General features: G+C 36.8%; 1 protein-coding gene across 4 annotated transcripts in view; it reads left to right on the top strand.

Moving 5' to 3' along the window:
- Window positions 1-322: 322 nt before the first annotated feature.
- C1H1orf185 (chromosome 1 C1orf185 homolog) overlaps window positions 323-20209 on the top strand; it is a 57317-nt gene continuing 37430 nt past the window's right edge. Inside the window, exons 1-3 of one of the 4 annotated variants that reach the window (XM_054455670.1) lie at window positions 323-352; window positions 10553-10658; window positions 16705-16840. In XM_054455670.1, coding sequence (XP_054311645.1) covers window positions 337-352; window positions 10553-10658; window positions 16705-16840 — 258 coding nt within the window. In that variant the 5' untranslated portion in view covers window positions 323-336. Of the gene's footprint in view, window positions 486-10552; window positions 10659-16704; window positions 16841-20209 lie in introns of all 4 variants that reach the window. The other 3 variants (XR_008494772.1, XM_054455689.1, XM_054455678.1) reach the window with 3 other exon arrangements.

Raw genomic sequence — 20209 nt, 5'->3', positions numbered from 1 at the left:
TATTTTCCTTTGAAACTTCCTCTTTAGAGTAATGATTATTTAGAAATGTGTTATTTAGAAGTTATGGTAGTTTTCAATGATTTCTCTGTATTAGATAATGTATCATGTGTACTTGGAAAGGATATGCATTTTGCTCTCATTGGGTTGAATGTTCTATAAATGTCAATTAGATCCAGTTGATTGATGGTAGTAACATCAATACATGGCTTCCAAGGTTTCCCTGGGGATCATCTCCACCCCCGTCAGCCCAAAGGGAGAAAGATCATGAAGAAAATTGCCTGGAATGTTTTTATGACCTCACTTCCTCTCAAATTCTATTGGTTAGAACTCAGTCATATGGCTTCACCAAAAGGTATGAGAAGCTGGGTCATGTAGTCTAGCTTTTTGCCTGGGAAGAAGAGGAAAATATATTTAGACGAACAGCCAGAAATCTATTTCTACTCTCTTGAAGAGCTTGTATAAGATAAGAAATACTTGAATCATGGGTATACAGTAGAAATTGTAAAGTTATTGGGGCTTTCTATTTTCTTTGGGGGAAATTTTGTAACTACTGATTCAATTTAATGGATACTGTTCATATATGTTTTCTATTACTTCTTGAGTCACTTTTTGTAAGTTATTTTTTAGGTATATATTATTTTGTATAAGTTTTAAAATATATTAGCATAAATTCATTGAAAGTATTTATTTTAACCTCTGCTCTGTGATTATGTTCTTTCTTCATTTTTAATATTATTTATTTATGCCTTCTATTTTTTTTCATTTGGTTAATCTTACTAGAGATTTGTCCATTTTATTAGTCTTTACCAAGAATCATAAATTTTATTTCATTAATTTCTGTTCTTTATTATTTTCTTCCTCAACTTTCTTTGGGTTTATTTTGCTGGTCTTTTTCAACTTGTAATTTGTATGCTAAGCTCATTAGTTTTCAAACTTCTTTTCTAATATATGCATTTAGGGCCATATATTTTCCTTAAATTTGGCTCCAGCTGTGTTCCTATGAGTATTTATGCATAGTATTTTCATTATTATCTAGTCCTGTGTATTTTCTAGGTTCCACTGATTTCTTCTTTGATTAATGAGTTATTTACTATGTGATTTTAAATTTCCCCAAGCACAGGAGCTTTTCTTAGGTATATTTTAGGTTATTAATATAGAGATTAATTGCATTATTGTCAGAGAACATGGTATATATAATAATGATTTTATAAAACTTGTTGAGTCTTGGCCAGGTACAATGGCTCACACTTGAAATCCCAGCACTTTGAGAGGCCAAGGTGGGAGGATCCCTTGAGGCCAGGAGCTCAAGACGAACCTGGGCAACATAGAGAGATTCCATCTCTACAAAAAATTTAAAAATTAGACAGGGATGGTGGCACACATGTGTAGTCCTAGATACTTAGGAGGCTGAGGTGGGAGGATCAGTGGGGCCCAGGACTTTGAGAGTACAATGAGCTATGATCATGCCACTGCAGTCCAGCCTGGGCAACAGAGTGAGATCTTGTCTTGAAAAAAAAAACACGAAAACCACGAAACAAACAAAAACTTGTTGAGTCTTGCTTTATGGCCTGATATTATTATATGCATGTTAAGTTTCAGATGTCTTTCCTTTTTTTTTTTTTTTTTTTTTTTTTGAGACTGAGTTTCACTCAGTCACCCAGGCTGGAGTGCAGTGGCACAATCTCGGCTCACTGCAACCTCTGCCTCCTGGGTTCAAGCAATTCTCCTGCCTCAGCTGCCCGGCTAACTGGGACCACAGGTGTGCACCATCATGCTTGGTTAATCTTGTGTATTTTTAGTAGAGACAGGGTTTCACCATGTTGGCCATGCTGGTCTTGAATTCCTGACCTCAGGTGATCTGCCTGCCTTGGCCTCCCAAACTGCTGGGATTACAGGCATGAGTCACTGCACCCAGCCATTATGTTATTAATTTCTTATAATATTATCTTATTTATTCCTTGCTGTAATTCTGTGAGATAGTATGATTCTCATTTTTCAAGTAAGAACATTAAGACCCACCCAATATAATAAGTAGCTTTTCAAAGTTCACAGATCCAGTTAGGCTTATATCAGATCAAAGCAGACACCAACTATAAACAATCAATATGGTTCACTTTACATACTGGCTACATATCAGCCCTGCATATATTTCATTATAGATTTTTAAACCTCAGAGTAAGGATTATTCTTATTTTAAACAGTTTTTTATCCCCCTTAAGTCCCCCATGCAATGTTTCACACATATTTGCTGTTCAACAGATATTTGTTGATTGGACTAAACCACTTATATACAGCATAAACCTAAGAATGAAATCTGGCAAAACTCAAGAAGAGCAGAATAAACAGGTAGTTTGTGAATACCCAAAAATAAAAGCAGGACTTATAGTTCTGGAAACATTGCAAAAAATAATCTGAAAATACTCCTGGTACAAATACTTAGTACTTCTGATTTAATATATAGGTCTATAACATATAAATATGTGACACATAAATATATAAATATGTGAATATAGACAGGCTGAGGAAGAAGGACCTACAAATGCAATTATAGACATAGAGTTGGGAGGAAAACCAAGTGAATTTAAGTTACAGACATTAAGGCAAGAGAGGGAGAAAAATCAGTAGTGACCTTTGGATTTTGTGTTAATGAAGTTATTAATCACCGTGGAAATAGAAGTTGTATGGAAGTAGAAATTTTTATTTTAAGAAGTTTGGCTATAAATGGTAAGAAAAGGGCCAATTGTAAGCTGGAGGGTGCTGTAGTGAGACAGAGAGTTTTATTTATTCTCATATGGAAAAGTCATAATCAGGTTTAAGACTTAATCCCTTTGACTACACTATTTCTTACCGTCTAAATCTTAAGATTCGGCTTAAGTGTCATTTCTAGAAAACTGTTTTTGCATTGGGCCAAACTGCCTCTGTTGTTATACCACTGTAAACAGGTTATTCTCATAGCACTCAGGACATTTTAAGGAACACAGATGTTTGAATGACTTGCCCCCTTCTAGATTGTATGCTCCATAATCATGTGTTACTTTTCTTTTTCTTCTCCTTTTTTTTTTTTTTTTTTTTTTTTTGAGATGGAGTCTTGCTCTCTCACCCAGGCTGGAGGTGCAATCTCGGCTCACTGCAACCTCCGCCTCTTGGGTTCAAGCTCTTCTCCTGTCTCAGCCTCCCAAGTAGCTGGGATTACAGATGTGCGCCATGACGTTTGGCTAGTTTTTGTTTTGTTTTGTTTTTAGTAGAGATGGGGTTTCACCATGTTGGCCAGGCTGGTCTCGAACTCCTCACCTCAGATGATCCGCCTGCCTCGGCCTCCCAAAGTGCTGGGATTATTGGTGTGAGCCAACGCGCCCCACCTGTTACTTATCTTTGAATCACCAATTCTTGACTAGTAATTGGCAATAGAAAATTATCAGGCAATGTTTAGCTATGCAGCCTTAAAAAAAAAAACTTTCTCCTATCTTTCTATAGATCTTCCTATGTCTTTATTTTGTATTATTCTTCCATTATAACACCCATAATACTTTTAAATTGAACTTAAAAAATATGTATGTCCTTCCTAGTAAGCAGCATACTTCTTGAGGGAAAGAACCTTATATTACCCATGTTTTAATACTAGCATCTATCATTATCCATTGAATATTTAATAATTTATTGAGTAACCAGTCATTATTCTAAACTCTGAGAATACCATAGTGGTTCTAAGAAGGCAGACAACAGACAATAAACCAATAAATAAAGAATATTATTAATGATTATTATTAAAGACAAAGAAATAGAGTGATTACAAAGAGTGACTATTGAAAGTGGGGAGTTACTTTAGGTAGGATACTTAAAAGTGGAGTCAAAAAAGTAAAAATACTATCTTTGTATATAATATGACTTTATGATATATAGACTAAACCTTTAGAGTAGGAGCAGAACTTAGTGATCACACAGTCAAGCCTTCTCATTTTACAAATTGATTTAGACAGAAAGCGACACTTGTTGAAGGTATTAGCAAATACGTAATTTTTCCTTCCTGTGGTAAAATGTTTTGGAAATTTTCATGTTCTTTATATCTCATTGAAATTCCCCTGAGAGGTAAATGATTCATTTAAACCAGGGACTGGAATGGTGTACTAATCACACCTATCATCTGTCCTAATAGAGAATTTTTAAGGAGAGGAAAGTAGGAGGGCAGAGATTCTCAGAGGTGAAAGCTAAGTGGGCTATAAACACAGTGATAAAAATATAGAAGGTGCTACAAGGAGACTTGTAATATAGATGAGTCAGGAATTATATATGAAAATTAAAAAATTTTTTTTCTGATTTTTCTAAGATATTCATGGTAGAAAATTTGATATATAGAAAGATCTAGAGTGAAAATTGTACCTATAAGCCCTTACCCTAGGAATAACCAATGTTGATTATTTTCTTTATACGAATAGTTTTTGCTATCTCTCTCCCTCTCTCTCTTTTTCTTTTTTAACAAAATTGAGATTATATTATGTCTATATTTTTTAAATATTTGAGAAAAGGAAATCAGCCTTGGCAAAAAAGTGAGACTCTGTCTCTAAAAAAATTAAAAAGGTTAGCCAGGAATGGTGGCATGTGCCTGTAGTCCTAGTTACTTGGGAGGCCAAGGCGGGAAGATCAGAGGATTGCTTGAGCCCCAGGAGCTCAAGGCTATAGTGAGCTATGATTGTGCCACTGCATTCCAGCCTGGGCAACAGAGTCAGGCCTTGTCTCCAATACATATTGGAGAAAAGCAGAAAGAGGAAAAGGAAAAAGAATAGTAAACACCCATGTAATCTCCTCATAAATGAACATTTTTTTGTTCATCTAAGCTACAGATCTGTAATTTTTTTTTTTTTTTTTTTGAGACAAAGTCTTGCTCTGTCGCCAGGCTGGAGTGCAGTGGTGCAATCTCAGCTCACTGCAACCTCCAACTCCCTGGTTCAAGCGATTCCCCTGCCTCAGCCTCCCGAGTAGCTGGGATTACAGGCACACACCACCATGCTCAGCTAGTTTTTTGTATTTTTAGTAGAGACAGGGTTTCACCGTGTTGGCCAGGATGGTTTCGATCTCCTGACCTCGTGATCCGCCCACCTCAGCCTCCCAAAATGCTGGGATTACAGGTGTGAGCCACCGCGCCTGGCCCAGATCTGTAATTTTTTTAAAGAAATGAAATATTGGGCATGGTGGCTCATGCCTGTAATCTCAGCTACTCAGGAAACTGAGATGGAAGGATCACTTGAGGCCAGGAGTTCAAGACCAGCCTGGGCGATATAGAGAGACCCTCCACTTACCCGCCACTCCATAAAAGGCTGCTCTGAAGGCAGTGAGTCTTAATTGATTGTGCACAGTCAGTTGCAGATCGAACTCCTTGTTCAGTTCTTTCTTCTCTCATCATTACTGCACTTGGCTAGTCTAAAAAAGTGTTTAAGAAAAGAAAAACCAATGAAATATTATAGATAAAGTCTAAGTTTGTGTTCTATCCACAGTGCCATCCACCGCTTTCCCCACCAAAAGACAACTAATACTAAAATTTGGTGTACTTTAATACTTTTTAAATATTTAATTGTAAAAAATAGTATTATTTTATGTTTTCTTTAAATGTGCATAAATGAAATCAGTACATAATTGGAATCATCGAATATACATTTATAGAACTTGCTTTTTTGTATTATTTTTTCAGTTTTATTCATACTGACACATATAGATCTAGTTTATTGATAAGTCATAAGTGGTAAGTTTGATGAAGTTTCAGTCAACAGATGTATAGAAGCAACACCCAGATCAAGAAACAGAACATTACCAACATCCCAGAACTCCCCCTGATGTCGGTGTTTGAATTTTATGTCTGCCTTCTTTTGCTCAGCATTACGTTTATAAAATTTATCCATTATGTTGTGCATAGTTGTAGTTTATTCTTTCTCATTGCTGTAAATATTTTGTTTTCTTTAATTAATTCAACTTTTAAATTTATCCATTCAACTATTGATTGGCATTTGGACAGTTTCCAATTTGTGGGCTATGTCGAGTAGTGCTCCTATAAATATTTTAGTACATGTTTTTGTGAACACACGTATGCTCCTCAGTTGGGTATTTGTCTAAGAGTTGAATTGCTGGATCATAAGTATGCATGTGTTCAGCTTTCATAATAATGCTAAACAGTATTTTAAAGTATTTTACCAAATTACATTCTCACCACCAGTGAATGAGAGTTCAGGCTACTCTGCCTCCTTGCCAGTACTTCATATTTTCTTTTTCATTTTAGGCACTGTATATAGTGGTCATAGTATCTCATTATGGTTTAATTTTTACTTCCTTAATGATTAATAACATTTTTACATGTTTATTGGCCATTTAGATTCTCTTTTATGATACTCTTAAAATTTTGGTTTTTTTTTTAATTGATGTAATTGTGCACATTTATGGGGTACAGTGTGATATTTTGATACATGTGTACAATGTGTAATACTCAAACCAGGTTATTGGGCTATCCCTCGCCTCACACATTTATCTTTGTATTTAGAACATTACAATTCTTATCTTCTAGCTATTTTGAAATATATAATACATTATTGTTAACTGTTGTCACCCTGCTCTGCCATCAAACATTAGAGAACATATTCCTTCTAACTGTATGTTTGTACCCATTAACCAACTTCTCATCATCCTCCCTTCCCCCACTCCCTTCCCAGTCTCTGGTAACCACCATTTTACTCTCTTCTTCTTGAGATCCCCTTTTTAAGCTCCCACATGTGAATGAGAACATACAATTTTTGTCTTTCTGTTCCTGGCTTATTTCACTTATGACTTCCAGTCCCATCCATGTTGCTGCAAATGTTTCAGTTGTTTTTAGGACTGAATAATACTCCATTGTGTATATATACCACATTTTCTTTATTCATTCATTTATTGATGGACACCTAGATTGATTCCATATCTTGGCTATAGTGAATAATGCTGCAACAAATACAGGGGTACAGATGTCACTTTGGTATACTGATTTCCTTTCCTTTCCTTTGAATATATACGCAGAAGTGGAATTGCTGAATCGCGTGGTAGTTTTATTTTTAGGTTTTTGAGAAAACTCCATATTGTTTTTCATAATGGCTGTACTATTTTGCATTCTCACCAACAGTCTATAAGGGTTCCCCTTTCTCTGCATCCTTGCCAGCATTTGTTATTTTTTGTCTTTTTGATAATAGCCATTCTAACTAGGGTAAGATAATATCTCATTGTGGTTTTGATTTGCATTTCCCTGATAATAGTGATGCTGAACATTTTTTCATATACCTGTTGGTCATTTGTACGTCCTTTGAGAAATGTCTGTTCAGATCATCTTCCCATTTTTAATCAGATTATGTTTCTTTGATGCTGAGTTGAGTTCCTTGTATATTTTAAATATTAATCCCTTGTCAGACGAATAGTTTGCAAATATTTCCTGCCATTCTACAAGTTGTCTCTTTGCTTTGTTGATTGCTTCCTTTGCTGTGCAGAAGGTTTTTAGTTTGATATAATCTCATTTATCTATTTTTGCTTTTGTTACTTGTGCTTTTGAGGTCTTATTCATAAAATCTTTTCTCAAACCAATGTCCTGAAGCATTTCCCCTATTTTTTTTTCTAGTTGTTTTATAGTTTGGGCTCTTACATTTAAGTCTTTAATCCATTTTGAGTTGATTTTTGTATATGGTGAGAGATAAGGGTCTTCTGCAGATGGATAGCCAGTTTTCCCCACAAGAGGTTGTTCTTTCTCCGGTGAGTGTTCTTGGCACTTTGGCAAAAATCAGTTGGCTGTAGACATGTAGATTTATTTCTGGGTTCTCTGTCCTGTTCCATTAGCCTATGTTTCTGTTTTTTATGCCAATGCTATGCTGTTTTGGTTATTATAGCATTGTAGTATATTTTGAAGTCAGATAGTGTGATACCTCCAACTTTTTTTTTCCACTCATGATTGCTTTAGCTATTCAGGGTGTTTTGTGGTTTCATACACATTTTAGAATTTTTTCCTATTTCTGTGAACAATTTCATTGTTATTTTGATAGGGATTGTATTGAATCTGTAGATTGCTTTGGTTACCCTTAAATTTTTAACATCTATACTTAACTGTTTTTCTAAAAATAAAAATCTAAAGATATTCACTGCCTCTATTCCTTACCCAATCTAGATGATAAAGTCCCTTAGCAACATTTAAATTACTGCTATTCCCCCACTTACCAGTTCTATTCTTTTGAGAAAGCTATTTAGCCTCAATTTGCCTCATTTGTTTTCTCATATGTAAAGTGCAGAAATCATAGTATTTGACTTATAGAATTTGGAGAAGTAAATAAGTTAATGTTTATAAAGCACTTGAATAGTGCCTGGCATATAGTATTTGCAGTATAAATGTTAGATATATTTTTCATATATAGCATCATTATAACTTATTTAATTGATTTCCTAATTTGGGGCTTTTGGAGTTTTTATATTAAAAGTCTCACTTTGAGAAATAATCTTATATAACCTTTTTGTACCACTAATTAATTCCTGAATGTAGACATTTCTGATCTCAAAGAAAACTAAGATTTGCAGGCACTATCTTGAAGCTGGAAATTACTTAGGAAACAATAAAAATATGGAAACGACAAAAATCTTTATCATGTTATATTCTTAGTGGAACTTGATAATATATTCACACAAAGATCTTCAATTAGTTTTATACTCAATCTTTTCCCAAAATAATATTTTCCTCAATTGTCTTAAGGTTCAAGTTCTATAAAGCCTCCTATGAAAGCTTTCTTTCTCGGCTGGGCGTGATGGCTTATGCCTGTAATCCCAGCACTGTGGGAGGCTGAGGTGGGTGAATCACTTGAGGTCAGGAGTTAGAGACCAGCCTGGCCAACATGGTAAAACCCCGTGTCTACGAAAAATACAAAAATTAGCCAGGCATGGTGGTGTGCGCCTGTAGTCCCAGCTACTTGGGAGGGTGAGGCAGGAGAATCACTTGAACCCGGGAGTCGGAGGTTGCAGTGAGCCAAGATCTCACCACTGTACTCCAGCCTGGGTGACAGAGCATCTCGCTCAAAACAAAAAAAAAAAAAAAAGAAAGAAAAAAACAGAAAGCTTTCTTTCCTTCTTTTGTTTTTTGAAAGCTTTCTACAGTTTACTTTATGCAGCTTTCAGAATCTTAAGGAAGACTTGACCAACCTATAATTACCCCATGCCTTCTTCATTCCTAATTATTTTTAATACCTACCAGAATTATGATAATTTGTAGCAGAGATAAGATAATAGGAAAAAAAAACCCCAGAGGTCTGGCTTTAATTTGCTGCATAACCTTAGTTTATTACTTTGCTTTCTTGGACCTCAATTTTACCATCTGTAAAATAAAGGGTAATACCATATAATTCCTATAGGCTTTTCCAATTATAAAATTGGTGATATACTTTATATTGCTTTCATTTAACTTTCTTTCTTTCTTTTTATTTTTATTTTTATTTCTTTTGAGAGACAGGTTTTGCTTTGTTGCCCAGGCTACAGTGCAGTGGAGCAATTTTAGTTCACTGTAACCTCAAACTCCTGGGCTCAAGCAATCCTCCCGCCTCAGCCTCCCAAGTAGCTGGGACTAACAGGCAAATGCCATCACACCTGGTTAATTTTTTTTTGAGACGGAGTCTCAGGCTTGAGTGCAGTGGTGCTATCTCAGTTTACTACAACTTCCACCTCCCAGGTTCCAGTGATTCTCCTGCCTCAGCCTCCCGAGTAGCTGGGACTACAGGCATGTACCACCATGCCTGGCTAATTTCTGTATTTTTAGTGGAGACAAGGTTTCACCATGTTGGCCAGGCTGGTCTTGAACTCCTGACCTCAGGCGCTCTGCCCGTCTCAGCCTCCCAAAGTGCTGGGATTACAGGCGTGAGCCACGGCGCCCCGCCCCTGGTTAATTGTTTTTTAACTTTTTGTAGAGATGGTATTTCACTCTAAGGCCGGGCTGGTATCCAACTCCTGGCTTCAAGATCCTTCCGCCTCAGTCTCCCAAAGTGTTGGGATTACAGGCATGAGCCGCCACGCCCATCCTCATTTTACCTTTTAGATAAAACTTGTAAAGATTTCTAAGATCTTAAAAATTCCTCATATTTGTTACTTTATTACCCTTATCTGCCTCCTTATAGAGATTGATAACACAAATCTTAAAATGAAAATCTTAAAAAGTCTTATGTTGGAGGCCTGCCAGGAATGATACTGGAGAAAAAAAAAAAAAAGCTAGACTGAGAAGGAAGAATGAACAGATAACAAGGTGGTGGCAGCTGTACAAACACAAACGAAACCTAGGTTTCAAATATTGGCATCGTCAAAGAAACGTGCCCTGGGCCATAATCATCAGGAGGCCCTGTGTAATTCTCTAATCCATGGTCTTGGAGTTTATTAGAATTGCATGGGACTAGAATTCCCATCTCCCAATCTCCTGGTTAATGTCTTAACACTACAACGTGCTATATCATTTGAAGTTTATCATTCAGTTTTACCTAGAGAATAAAAATACATGCATGAAATAATCTTTTGTAATTTGTTTGTATAGGTTTTTTTAATTACTTGACCTATTTTCTGGCTGCTGGTGCTGTCACTTTGGGAATTGGTTTCTTTGCTTTGGCATCAGCTTTGTGGTTCCTGATTTGCAAACGAAGGTAAGGATTATTTGAATATTTCTTTAACCCTTTTTTCTTTTAAAAATTCAATAAAGGACTTTTTCAAATGGAAGTAAGCTTAAATAACTATGATAGTATTGATTGTGTAGTTTGGGATTTGGTTATAGACCCTTTGGTTGGGGACGGAAGGCTTTACATTTTTTAAGAAGCCTGAAAAAAGAAGTACTGGCGATAGGAATGTTCATGCATTAAAATTTTGAAGGATAACAAGACCTACTTTCTTTTCTTTTCTTTTTTTTTTTCTTTTTTTGAGACAGAGTCTTGCTCTGTCGCCCAGGCTGGAGTGCAGTGGTGCGATCTTGGCTCACTGCAAACTCCACCTCCTGGGTTCAAGCGATTCTCCTGCCTCAGCCTCCTGGGTAGCTGGGATTACAGGTTCGCACCACGATGCCCGCCTCTTTTTGTATTTTTAGTAGAGACGGGGTTTCACCATGTTGGCCGGGCTGGTCTCGAACTCCTGACCTCAGATGATCCGCCCGCCTCAGCCTCCCAAAGTGCTGGGATTACAGGCATGAGCCACCACACCCGGCCTTTATTTTCTAGAAGACATAGGTTTGATTGTAATGGAAGGTGAAAACGTTTTTAAAAATTGACTCCCAATTTTAGAGATTGAAAACATTACAGAAAAGGAAAGAAACTTTTTCTTTAGGAGATATTTAAGAAAAAAGCTGACAGAATGCCCTGGTATGGTCTGAAAGTAGTCTTTTGCCAGAAACAGAAAAAAGATCATTTGACACCTTAATTCCTTTCAACTGTAAAATTTGCTGTTTCTAATTATTAAATCATTTCAGGCCGGGTGCCTTGGCTCACACCTGTAATTCCAGCACTTTGGGAGGCCAAGGCGGGCGGATCACCTGGGGTCAGGAGTTTGAGACTAGCCTGGCCAAAATGGTGAAACCCTCTCTCTATTAACGATAAACAAAGTTAGCCAGATGTAGTGGCACATACCTGTAGTCCCAGCTGCTCGGGAGGCTAAGACAGGAGAATCACTTGAACCCAGGAGGCGGAGGTTGCAGTGAGCCGAGATTGTGCCATTGCACTACAGCCTGGATGAAAAGAGTGAAACTCCATCTCAAAAATACATACATACATGCATAAATTCAGTGTTTGCATTGTCTAATGTTTAAAATATATAAATTGTAACATAATCTTCCCACACAGTCTTTCAGTGTTCTTTGTTGCAAATGAATACACACTACCCATCTACATTCAGAAGTCAGAAACCTAGAAATTATTCACTTACTCATTCTTCCAACAAATATTTATTAGGTGCTTGCCATTGTTCTAGGTATTGAGGTTACAACTGTGAACAAGTTTAAAAAGTTTCTGTTTCATAGATTTGCAATGCCACTAGCAGGGGACAGATAATGAACAAATAAAGTAGTCAGGATATGTGTGTACTAAGGTAGGTTGTATTTAATCTAAGATCTGAGTTAGAAGGAACCAGACATATGAAGACTTTGTGCAAGAGCTGTCTAAACTGAAAGCAGAGCAAATAGAAAGACCCTAAGGAATGGTCTTGACATGTTTAACAAACAGAAAGAAGGCCAATGTGAATAATCTGCAGTGAGAAAGGGAAACAATCATGAAATTGAAGAGACATGTAAGAGCCAGATCACTTAAGAATTTGTAGGCTAGAACATGGAGTTGGATTTTATTTGTGCCATTGGCAGTTTCTAAACAAGGGGAATAGCACCGTCATCATAATAGCTAACACTGACTGCTTTCTACATAGGCACTGTTATAAATGCTTCATATGTTATCTCATTCAGACTTAGCCCCATAAGGTAAAAGTAATATTATCTCCATTTTAAAGACTATCCTAGGAGGGGCGGTGACTCACGTCTGTAATCCCAGCACTTTGGGAGGCCGAGGCAGGTGAATCACTTGAGGCTAAGAGTTTGAGACCAGCCTGGCCATCATGGCAAAACTTTGTCTCTACTAAAAACACAAAAATTAGCCAGGAATGGTGGCGCCCGCCTGTAACCCCAGCTACCTGGGAGGCTGAGACACGAGAATTGCTTGAACCCTGAAGGCAGAGATTGCAGTGAGCCAAGATCCCACCACTGCACTCCAGCCTAGGTGACACAGCGAGACTCTGTCTCAAAAATAAATAAGTAAATAAAGACTATCCTATAGCTGATTTACATTTTAATAACTGTTTAAAATTGAGGTATAGTTTACATACAAGAAACTGCATAGATTTGAAATGTACAGCTATCAGTTTCAACAAATATACACCTATGTAACCACCACTCTATCAAGATATAGAGCTTTTCACTGCCCTAGAAAGTTCCCCATGCTCCTTTCCAGGCATCACTCCTGACCTCCTACCTCAGAGGCAAGAATTATTCAGGTTTCTATCACCACAGATTAATTTTGCCTGTTCTTGGATCATATGGACTTTTTATGTCTGTTTTTTTCACTCAACATAATATTTTTGAGGCCGGGCACAGTGGTTGACGTCTGTAATCCCAACACTTTGGGAGGCCGAGGCGGGCAGATCTCTTGAGGTCAGGAGTTGGAGACCAGTGAACAGTGAAACCCGGTCTCTACTAAAAGTACAAAAATTAATCAGGCATGGTCATTCATGCCTGTAATCCCAGCTACTCGGGAGGCTGAGGCAGGAGAATCACTTGAACCCAGATGGCAGAGGTTGCAGTGAGCCGAGATTGTGCCACTGCACTTGAGCCTGGGCAACAGAGCAAGACTCTGTCTCAAAATAATAATAATATTTTTAGATTCATTTTATTGCATTTATGCATCCATAGTTCATTGTTTTATTGAGTAATATTCCATTTTATGAATATACCTTGGTTTATCTATTCTTTTGTTAATGGACATTGGGGTCATTTTGTTTTTAGCTCTTAGGAAAATGGGTGCCATAAACATTCTTGTATAAATCTTGTACGTATAAAGTACACGTACTTTCACTTTTCTTAGGTAAATACCTAAAACTAGAATTGTTGGATCATATGATTAGCTTTATTAGAAATGGCCAAACACTTTTCAGAAGTGTATATACACTCTCACCAGCAATGTATGAGAGTTCTGATTTACACTTTTAAAGATATTTTTAAAATATCTTTATGTCTTTATGAAGCCTGAATTTTAATGGAGCAAGAGTGGAAGCAGAGAGACAAGTCAGGAGACTACTGCAGAGTCAGGGTGAGAGTTTACGGTGTCTTGCACTAACATGGAAGTAGAGGAGATGAAAAGATGGAGTTGGATCTGGGATAGGTTTTGCAGTAGAGTCAGCAGATCTTGTTGACAGATTGGATGAAAATGGCAGAGTTAATGCTGACACATAACTTTTTTACCGTAAGCAGATACGTAGTTTATACTTTACTCAGCTCAGTTAAGCTCAGTCATTTACTGAGACAAGGAGATGATGAAAGGGAGGAGCAATTTAGGGGGCTGGTGATAAAAATGAAAGACATCCCTGAATCTCCCCACTCCCACTAAACTTGAACTATCACTAAATTCTATTTACTTTACTTCGTATATTGCTCATATCTACTCAATTATCTCCTTTACCACTGCCACCATCCTATCCAAGTTCTCATTATCCCCCACAGAGACTACTGCAAAAGAAGTTAAAATTGACTCCACCTTCAGTATCGTACTCATTTAATCTTTTCTCCATGCTTCTACCAGATATTCTCCAAGGGCAAATCTGATCAAGTCACCCTACCCTTTTTTTTGAAACAGAGTCTTGGTCTGTCACCAGGCTGGAGTGCAGTGGTATGATCTTGGCTCGCTGCAACCTCCGCCTCCCAGGTTCAAGCAATTCTCCTACCACAGCCTCCTGAGTAGCTGGGACTACAGATGCATGCCACCACATCCAGCTAATTTTTGTATTTTTAGTAGAGACAGGGTTTTGCTATGTTGGCCAGGTTGATCTCGAACTCCTGACCTTAGGTGATCCGCTCTCCTCAGCCTCCCAAAGTGCTGGGATTACAAGTGTGAACCACTGCGCCCAGCCCGAACTACCCTTCTACCCCACACTCACTGTATTTTAAAGGACTTTTCATTGCCTTTGGATTAAAGATAAAACTTTTAAGGGCTTACATGGTCTACCCCCACTCATATTCCCCAATCTCATCTCCCGCTTTCCCTCTTGCTTTCTGTGTTTCTGTTACATTGTCCTAATCTGGCCAGTAGGTCTTTGTATATGATATTCTCTCTGTCTAGAATATACTTACTTTCAAATGTCCCCTCTTCCACATTCTACCTAATAACTACTGCTGTTTCTTCAGATGCCCAGTTAAATCATCCCTTCCTTAATAATAAAGGCTTCCCTGACCTAACCACGTTAATTCCCTTAGTTACATCCACAATACCAGGTAGCTTTCCTTGACAGCAATTTCCACTCTTGTAATTTTTCATTTTCTTGTGATTACGTTATTAATGTCTGTCTTCTTTTCTAGTATTTAAGCTCAATGGAAGCAATGAGCATTCCATGAGGGCAAGGGGCTGTTCTTTTTCCTCCTACCACTATATGTACAACACCCAGCATAAAGCCTGGCACATAGTAAATACTCAATAAATATTTGTTGAGAATTGAATGCAATGAATAAATGAATCCTAATTGTTAATGCCTCATTAACATAATATGATCTCTTGAATTAATTTGGAAATATTCCAGTACCTCTGAAAGAAGAAATGGCAATGAGCATTATTATTATTATTTGGGAGGAGTTTACAATTGATGAATCTACATTAACACATCACTATCACCCATATTTTGTAGCTTACATTAGGGTTCACTCTTGGTGTTGTATATTCTGTGGGTTTCGATGAATGTGTAAAATCCACCATTATAGTATCACACAGAGTATTTTCACTGCCCTAAAAATCCTTTATGGTCCATCTATTCATCCCTCCCTCCCCCAACTCCTGGCAACCAGTGATCCTTTTACTGTCTCCATAGTTTTGCCTTTTCCAGAATGTCATATAGTTGGAATCATATAGTATGTAGCTTTTAAGATTGACCTCTTTTGCTTTAGTAATACACATTTAAGTTTCCTCCATGTCTTTTCATGCCTTAATAGCTCATTTCTTTCTTTTCAATACTGAAAAATATTCCATTGTTCTTTAAATCCTTAAGTTGAGAATGACTGTTTGAAACTACATTCCCTTATACTTAACTGTCTTTGATCATCTGAGATTTTACTTGCTGCTTTCTTTTCTTTAAATCTCTCTCACTTACTTGTGGTTGCATGGATAAGAAAAGATTACGGTACTCTTCCATTGTGAGTCAATTCAGTTTTCTTCCTCTTATTTATTTATTTTTGAGACAGGGTCTCACTCTGTCACCCAGGCTGGAGTGCAGTGGTGCAATCTAGGCTCACTGCAACCTCTACCTCCTGAGTTCAAGCAACTTTCCTGCCTCAGCCACCCTAGTAGCTGGGATTACAGGCATGTGCTACCATGCCCAGCTAATTTTTTTGTGTGTGTTTTTAGTAGAGACAGGGTTTCACCATGTTGGCCAAGCTGGTCTTGAACTCCTGACCTCAAGTGATCTGCCCGCCTTGACCTCTCAAAGTGCTAGGATTACAGGCGTAAGCCACCGCACCAGCCCCTCTTACTTTTTGCCAGAAATATGATTAAATACCAAAATTGACCAATGAGTTGCATTTTAATTTCCTTCGCCATTAAGGATAATTTTATGAAAAGGCTAATTGACATTAAAGTCGACTAATTTTCTCACAACCAGAAAGAAATATATCAAAGACTCCTGGCTAATATTCAAACTGAAAATATAGCCCTGCATACATAGCTTAATTTACATTTCATGAATAAAATAAGTGGCTTAATTTATATTCTATGAATAAAATAGATGTAATGAAATATAACATATGAGTAGGGAGTATGTAAATTGACTTGTGCTTTTAAAAATAAATATGCTATAATGTACTTATTCTGATTTTAAAGCTTTATGTATAAATATTGGAAATAATGATTTTAATTGTTTTATAATCTAATTCAGGTTTAATAATACTCTTTATAAAATATTTTTCAGAGAAATATTTCAAAATTCCAAATTTAAAGCAATTGATGAGAGATGCAGGCAAAGACCATCAACGGCGAAGATTAAATCTCATTCTCAGTGTGTTTTTATTTCTCGAAATTTTCATACTGGGAGATTCCAATTACAGGTAGGGTGTAATATTTTATAGTAATCTTTTCAAATAATTTCTTTTGATACCATGTTATTAGCATTGCTGTCTTAAAATCTGAAGGACAGAGAATCCACTGTTATTTTTTAATTTGAGGGACAAACTAGTTAGAGTTTATACTATAGGAAAACTGAAAAGCTAAGTGAAAATATATCACCTTCTACAGTTGTTTCTTCATATCTCTAGCCCAACAACCTACATTCCACATATTGGGATTGCTGTAGGGATAAAGATAAATGGCATAAGAAAAACTGAAAGCAAAATTACCAGGCTTGTCAAAGGAAAAAGATCTGGAGATAAGAGATACTCCAGATAGCCTAACCATACCAACTGAAATTAAATTCACTTTGACAATGATGTACTAAGCCTTTACTATATTCCAAGCTCCTCTGGGCCCCTTTATTGAAGATAGTAAGATATGGCACCTACCTTCAAGGTATATGTGTAGTACAAGTGAGAAAGGCAGACACCTAATTAACTTTGTGTGATATGGTAAGTGTCAACACAATGCTAAATGAACAAAGGAAAAAAAGGCAGACACTAAAACTGCAATAGCTAAGCAAAACAGTGTTTGTTTTGTAGATAGATAAATAGTGACAAACTGATAGGTTGTCAAAGTTTCACTATATATCTTGAGTATTCAACTCAAGTTGTACTCGGTGTTCATTGATTTAACAAACATTTGCTGGCTGGCCATGGCAGCTTACGCCTGCAATCCCAGAACTTTGGGAATCCGAGGGCGGGAGGATTGCTTGAGCCCAGGAACTGGAAACCAGCCCAGGCAACATAGCGAGACCCCATCTCTATAAAAATTTTAAAAATAAAAAAGTAGTTGGATGTAGTGGCTCATGCCTGTAGTCCTAGTTGTTCAGGAGGCTGAGGCAGGAGGATCCTTTAAGTACAGGAGTTTGAAGTTGCAGTGAGCTATGACTGCGCTACTGCACTCCAGCCTAGGTGACAGCGAGACGACCCTGTCTCAAAAACAAACACATTTGTTGAGTACTTTATATACATCAGCACTAGTTTTGCCACTGAGGCTATATAAACAACTAAGATATGAGCCCAGCCCTAGATGAGCTCAAAATCAGTAGAGAAGAAAAATACATAAACTAAATAAGTACAACATCATATGATAAGAGCTCACAAAGTTGAAGACGTGCAGACAAAAAAGGCTGAATTGAGGAGGGCTTCACAGAGAAGGCATTTTGAACTGGGTTTTAAGAAATGAAGAGAAGTTTGTCGGGAAGAAAGAGAACAAAGGACATCTCATGTTCAAAGGCTTGTGGCTATGAAAGGAAGCAATATATTCAGTAAAAATGTTATAATGTTTGGAGCCTAGGATTCGGAACAGAGTGGTGGAAAAAGACACTGGGGATGAGATTGTGATGAGCCTCATTTGCACCCTAAGGATTTTGAATTTTACCCCTTAGGCTGCACAGAACCACTGAAGGATTATAGTAATATGGTCAAGAGCATTGTCTGTAGAACCAGATTACAGATTTCAATTCTGACTGTACCACCAATAGCTGTATAATGTTAGGCAAGTTACTTAACTTCTCTGTGTCTCAGTTTCCTCATCTGCAAAATAAGGATAATTTCACCTCCATAGAGTTGTTGTGGGATTAAAGGAATTATTATGTGAAAAAGCACTCAGAATAGTGCCTGATCCTGTAGTGAGCACCGTACAATTACTATTATTTTTACTGGAAGATTTTAAGCAGGTGGATGTAAACATCAAATTAATTCTAAAGGTTATTTCCTCTGACTTTCGAATGAAGGACAGTTTGAAATAGAGATTGCATTGCAGAGAAAAATTGTTCCTGTGTATGCATTTAATATTAATTTATTCAGTACCCATCACGTACTAGGCATTTTGCTAGGTACTAATGATATAATAATACCACCATACTGAACGATGTATAGACACTAATAAACAATTACAAAAGTGTCATGAGTGCAATTTTAATTAGGTTGTTTATTATTCATTCAACAAATATGTAAGAAGTGCTTATATGCCGGGCATTGTGTTAGGCCACTGGGAATTTGGAGATGAACAAGGGAGATAATAGCCTCTGCTTTTATGAAATTTTTAGTGTAGTGGGAGAGAGAAATAATGCACAAGTAAACACAAAAGATAATTCGGGATTCTTTTGTTTTTTAATTGACAAAAATTGTATATATTTATCATGTACAACATGATGTTTTGAAATATGTGTACTTTGTGGAATGGCTAAATAATGTTAGTTAACACGTGTGTTACCTCACATACTTGTCATTTTTTGTGGTGAGAAGGCTTAAAATCTACTCTCTTAGTGATTTTCAGCAATACGATACATTGTTATTAACTATAATCACCGTGTTGCACAATAGATTCCTTGAATCTATTCCTCTTATCTAACTGAAGTTTTGTATCCTTTGACCAACATCTCCTCTGTCACCCTGCCACCCCCAGCCCCTGGTATCCTGCCATCCCAGCCCACCATTCTACTGTCTGCTTCTACAAGTTCAACTTTTTTAGATTCCACATTTGAGTGAAGTCATGGGTATTTGTCTTTCTGTGTCTGGTTTCTTTCACTTAATATAATGTCCTCCAGATTCACCCTGGTTGTCGCAAATGACAAAGTTTCCTTCTTTTTTAAGGCTGTTATTCAGGATCCTTGATATTCAGTGACAGGAACCTCATTCAAACTAGAATAAGAAAAATATAGTATAAAAAGTTTAAAGTAGTGCTAACCTCAGCCAGTCAATTTCAGTACAAAAGAACTCTTTTGTATTGTCTCTGTTTTTCTTATCCCAATTTCTGCCTCTGTATTGGCTTCTTCCTCTTCTACTACAGGCAGACTTCTATGGGGCAGGAGGATAAAATGATAACAAAAATAGGTTTAATATAATAAAAAACTAGAGATTGATTTCTAACAAAAACTTTTATTGTGAAATATGACATACATACAGAAGAATACATATACACATGCACATGAAATTTAAATAATAAATGGATTTTTTATACTCACTACCCAGAATAAAAAATAGGATGTTACCAGTACCTTTGAGATATTCTGAGTCTTATATATCTGTCACACCTCCAACTCCCACCCTCCACTAAAGGAACCACTATCCTGTAATTACAGCTAATCATTTCCTTACTTTTCCTTACAGTTTTGCCATAAATGTTATAGAATAATATATTATTAAATTTCATGTGTTTTGAACTCCATATCTAATCTTTCCTTTTTTGTGCAGTATTGCATTTCTGAAATTCCTCCATTTGATATATATAGCCATAGTTCCTTGCTTTTACTGTTATTTGGTATTCCATTCTGTGAAAATATCAAATTTTCTGTGGTTTAC

Source organism: Pongo pygmaeus, chromosome 1, assembly GCF_028885625.2.
Source record: "Pongo pygmaeus isolate AG05252 chromosome 1, NHGRI_mPonPyg2-v2.0_pri, whole genome shotgun sequence".
NCBI classification, from domain to species: domain Eukaryota; kingdom Metazoa; phylum Chordata; class Mammalia; order Primates; family Hominidae; genus Pongo; species Pongo pygmaeus.
The sequence above is the reverse complement of the archived record's forward strand: the minus strand, read 5'-3'. Positions and strand labels throughout refer to the sequence as shown.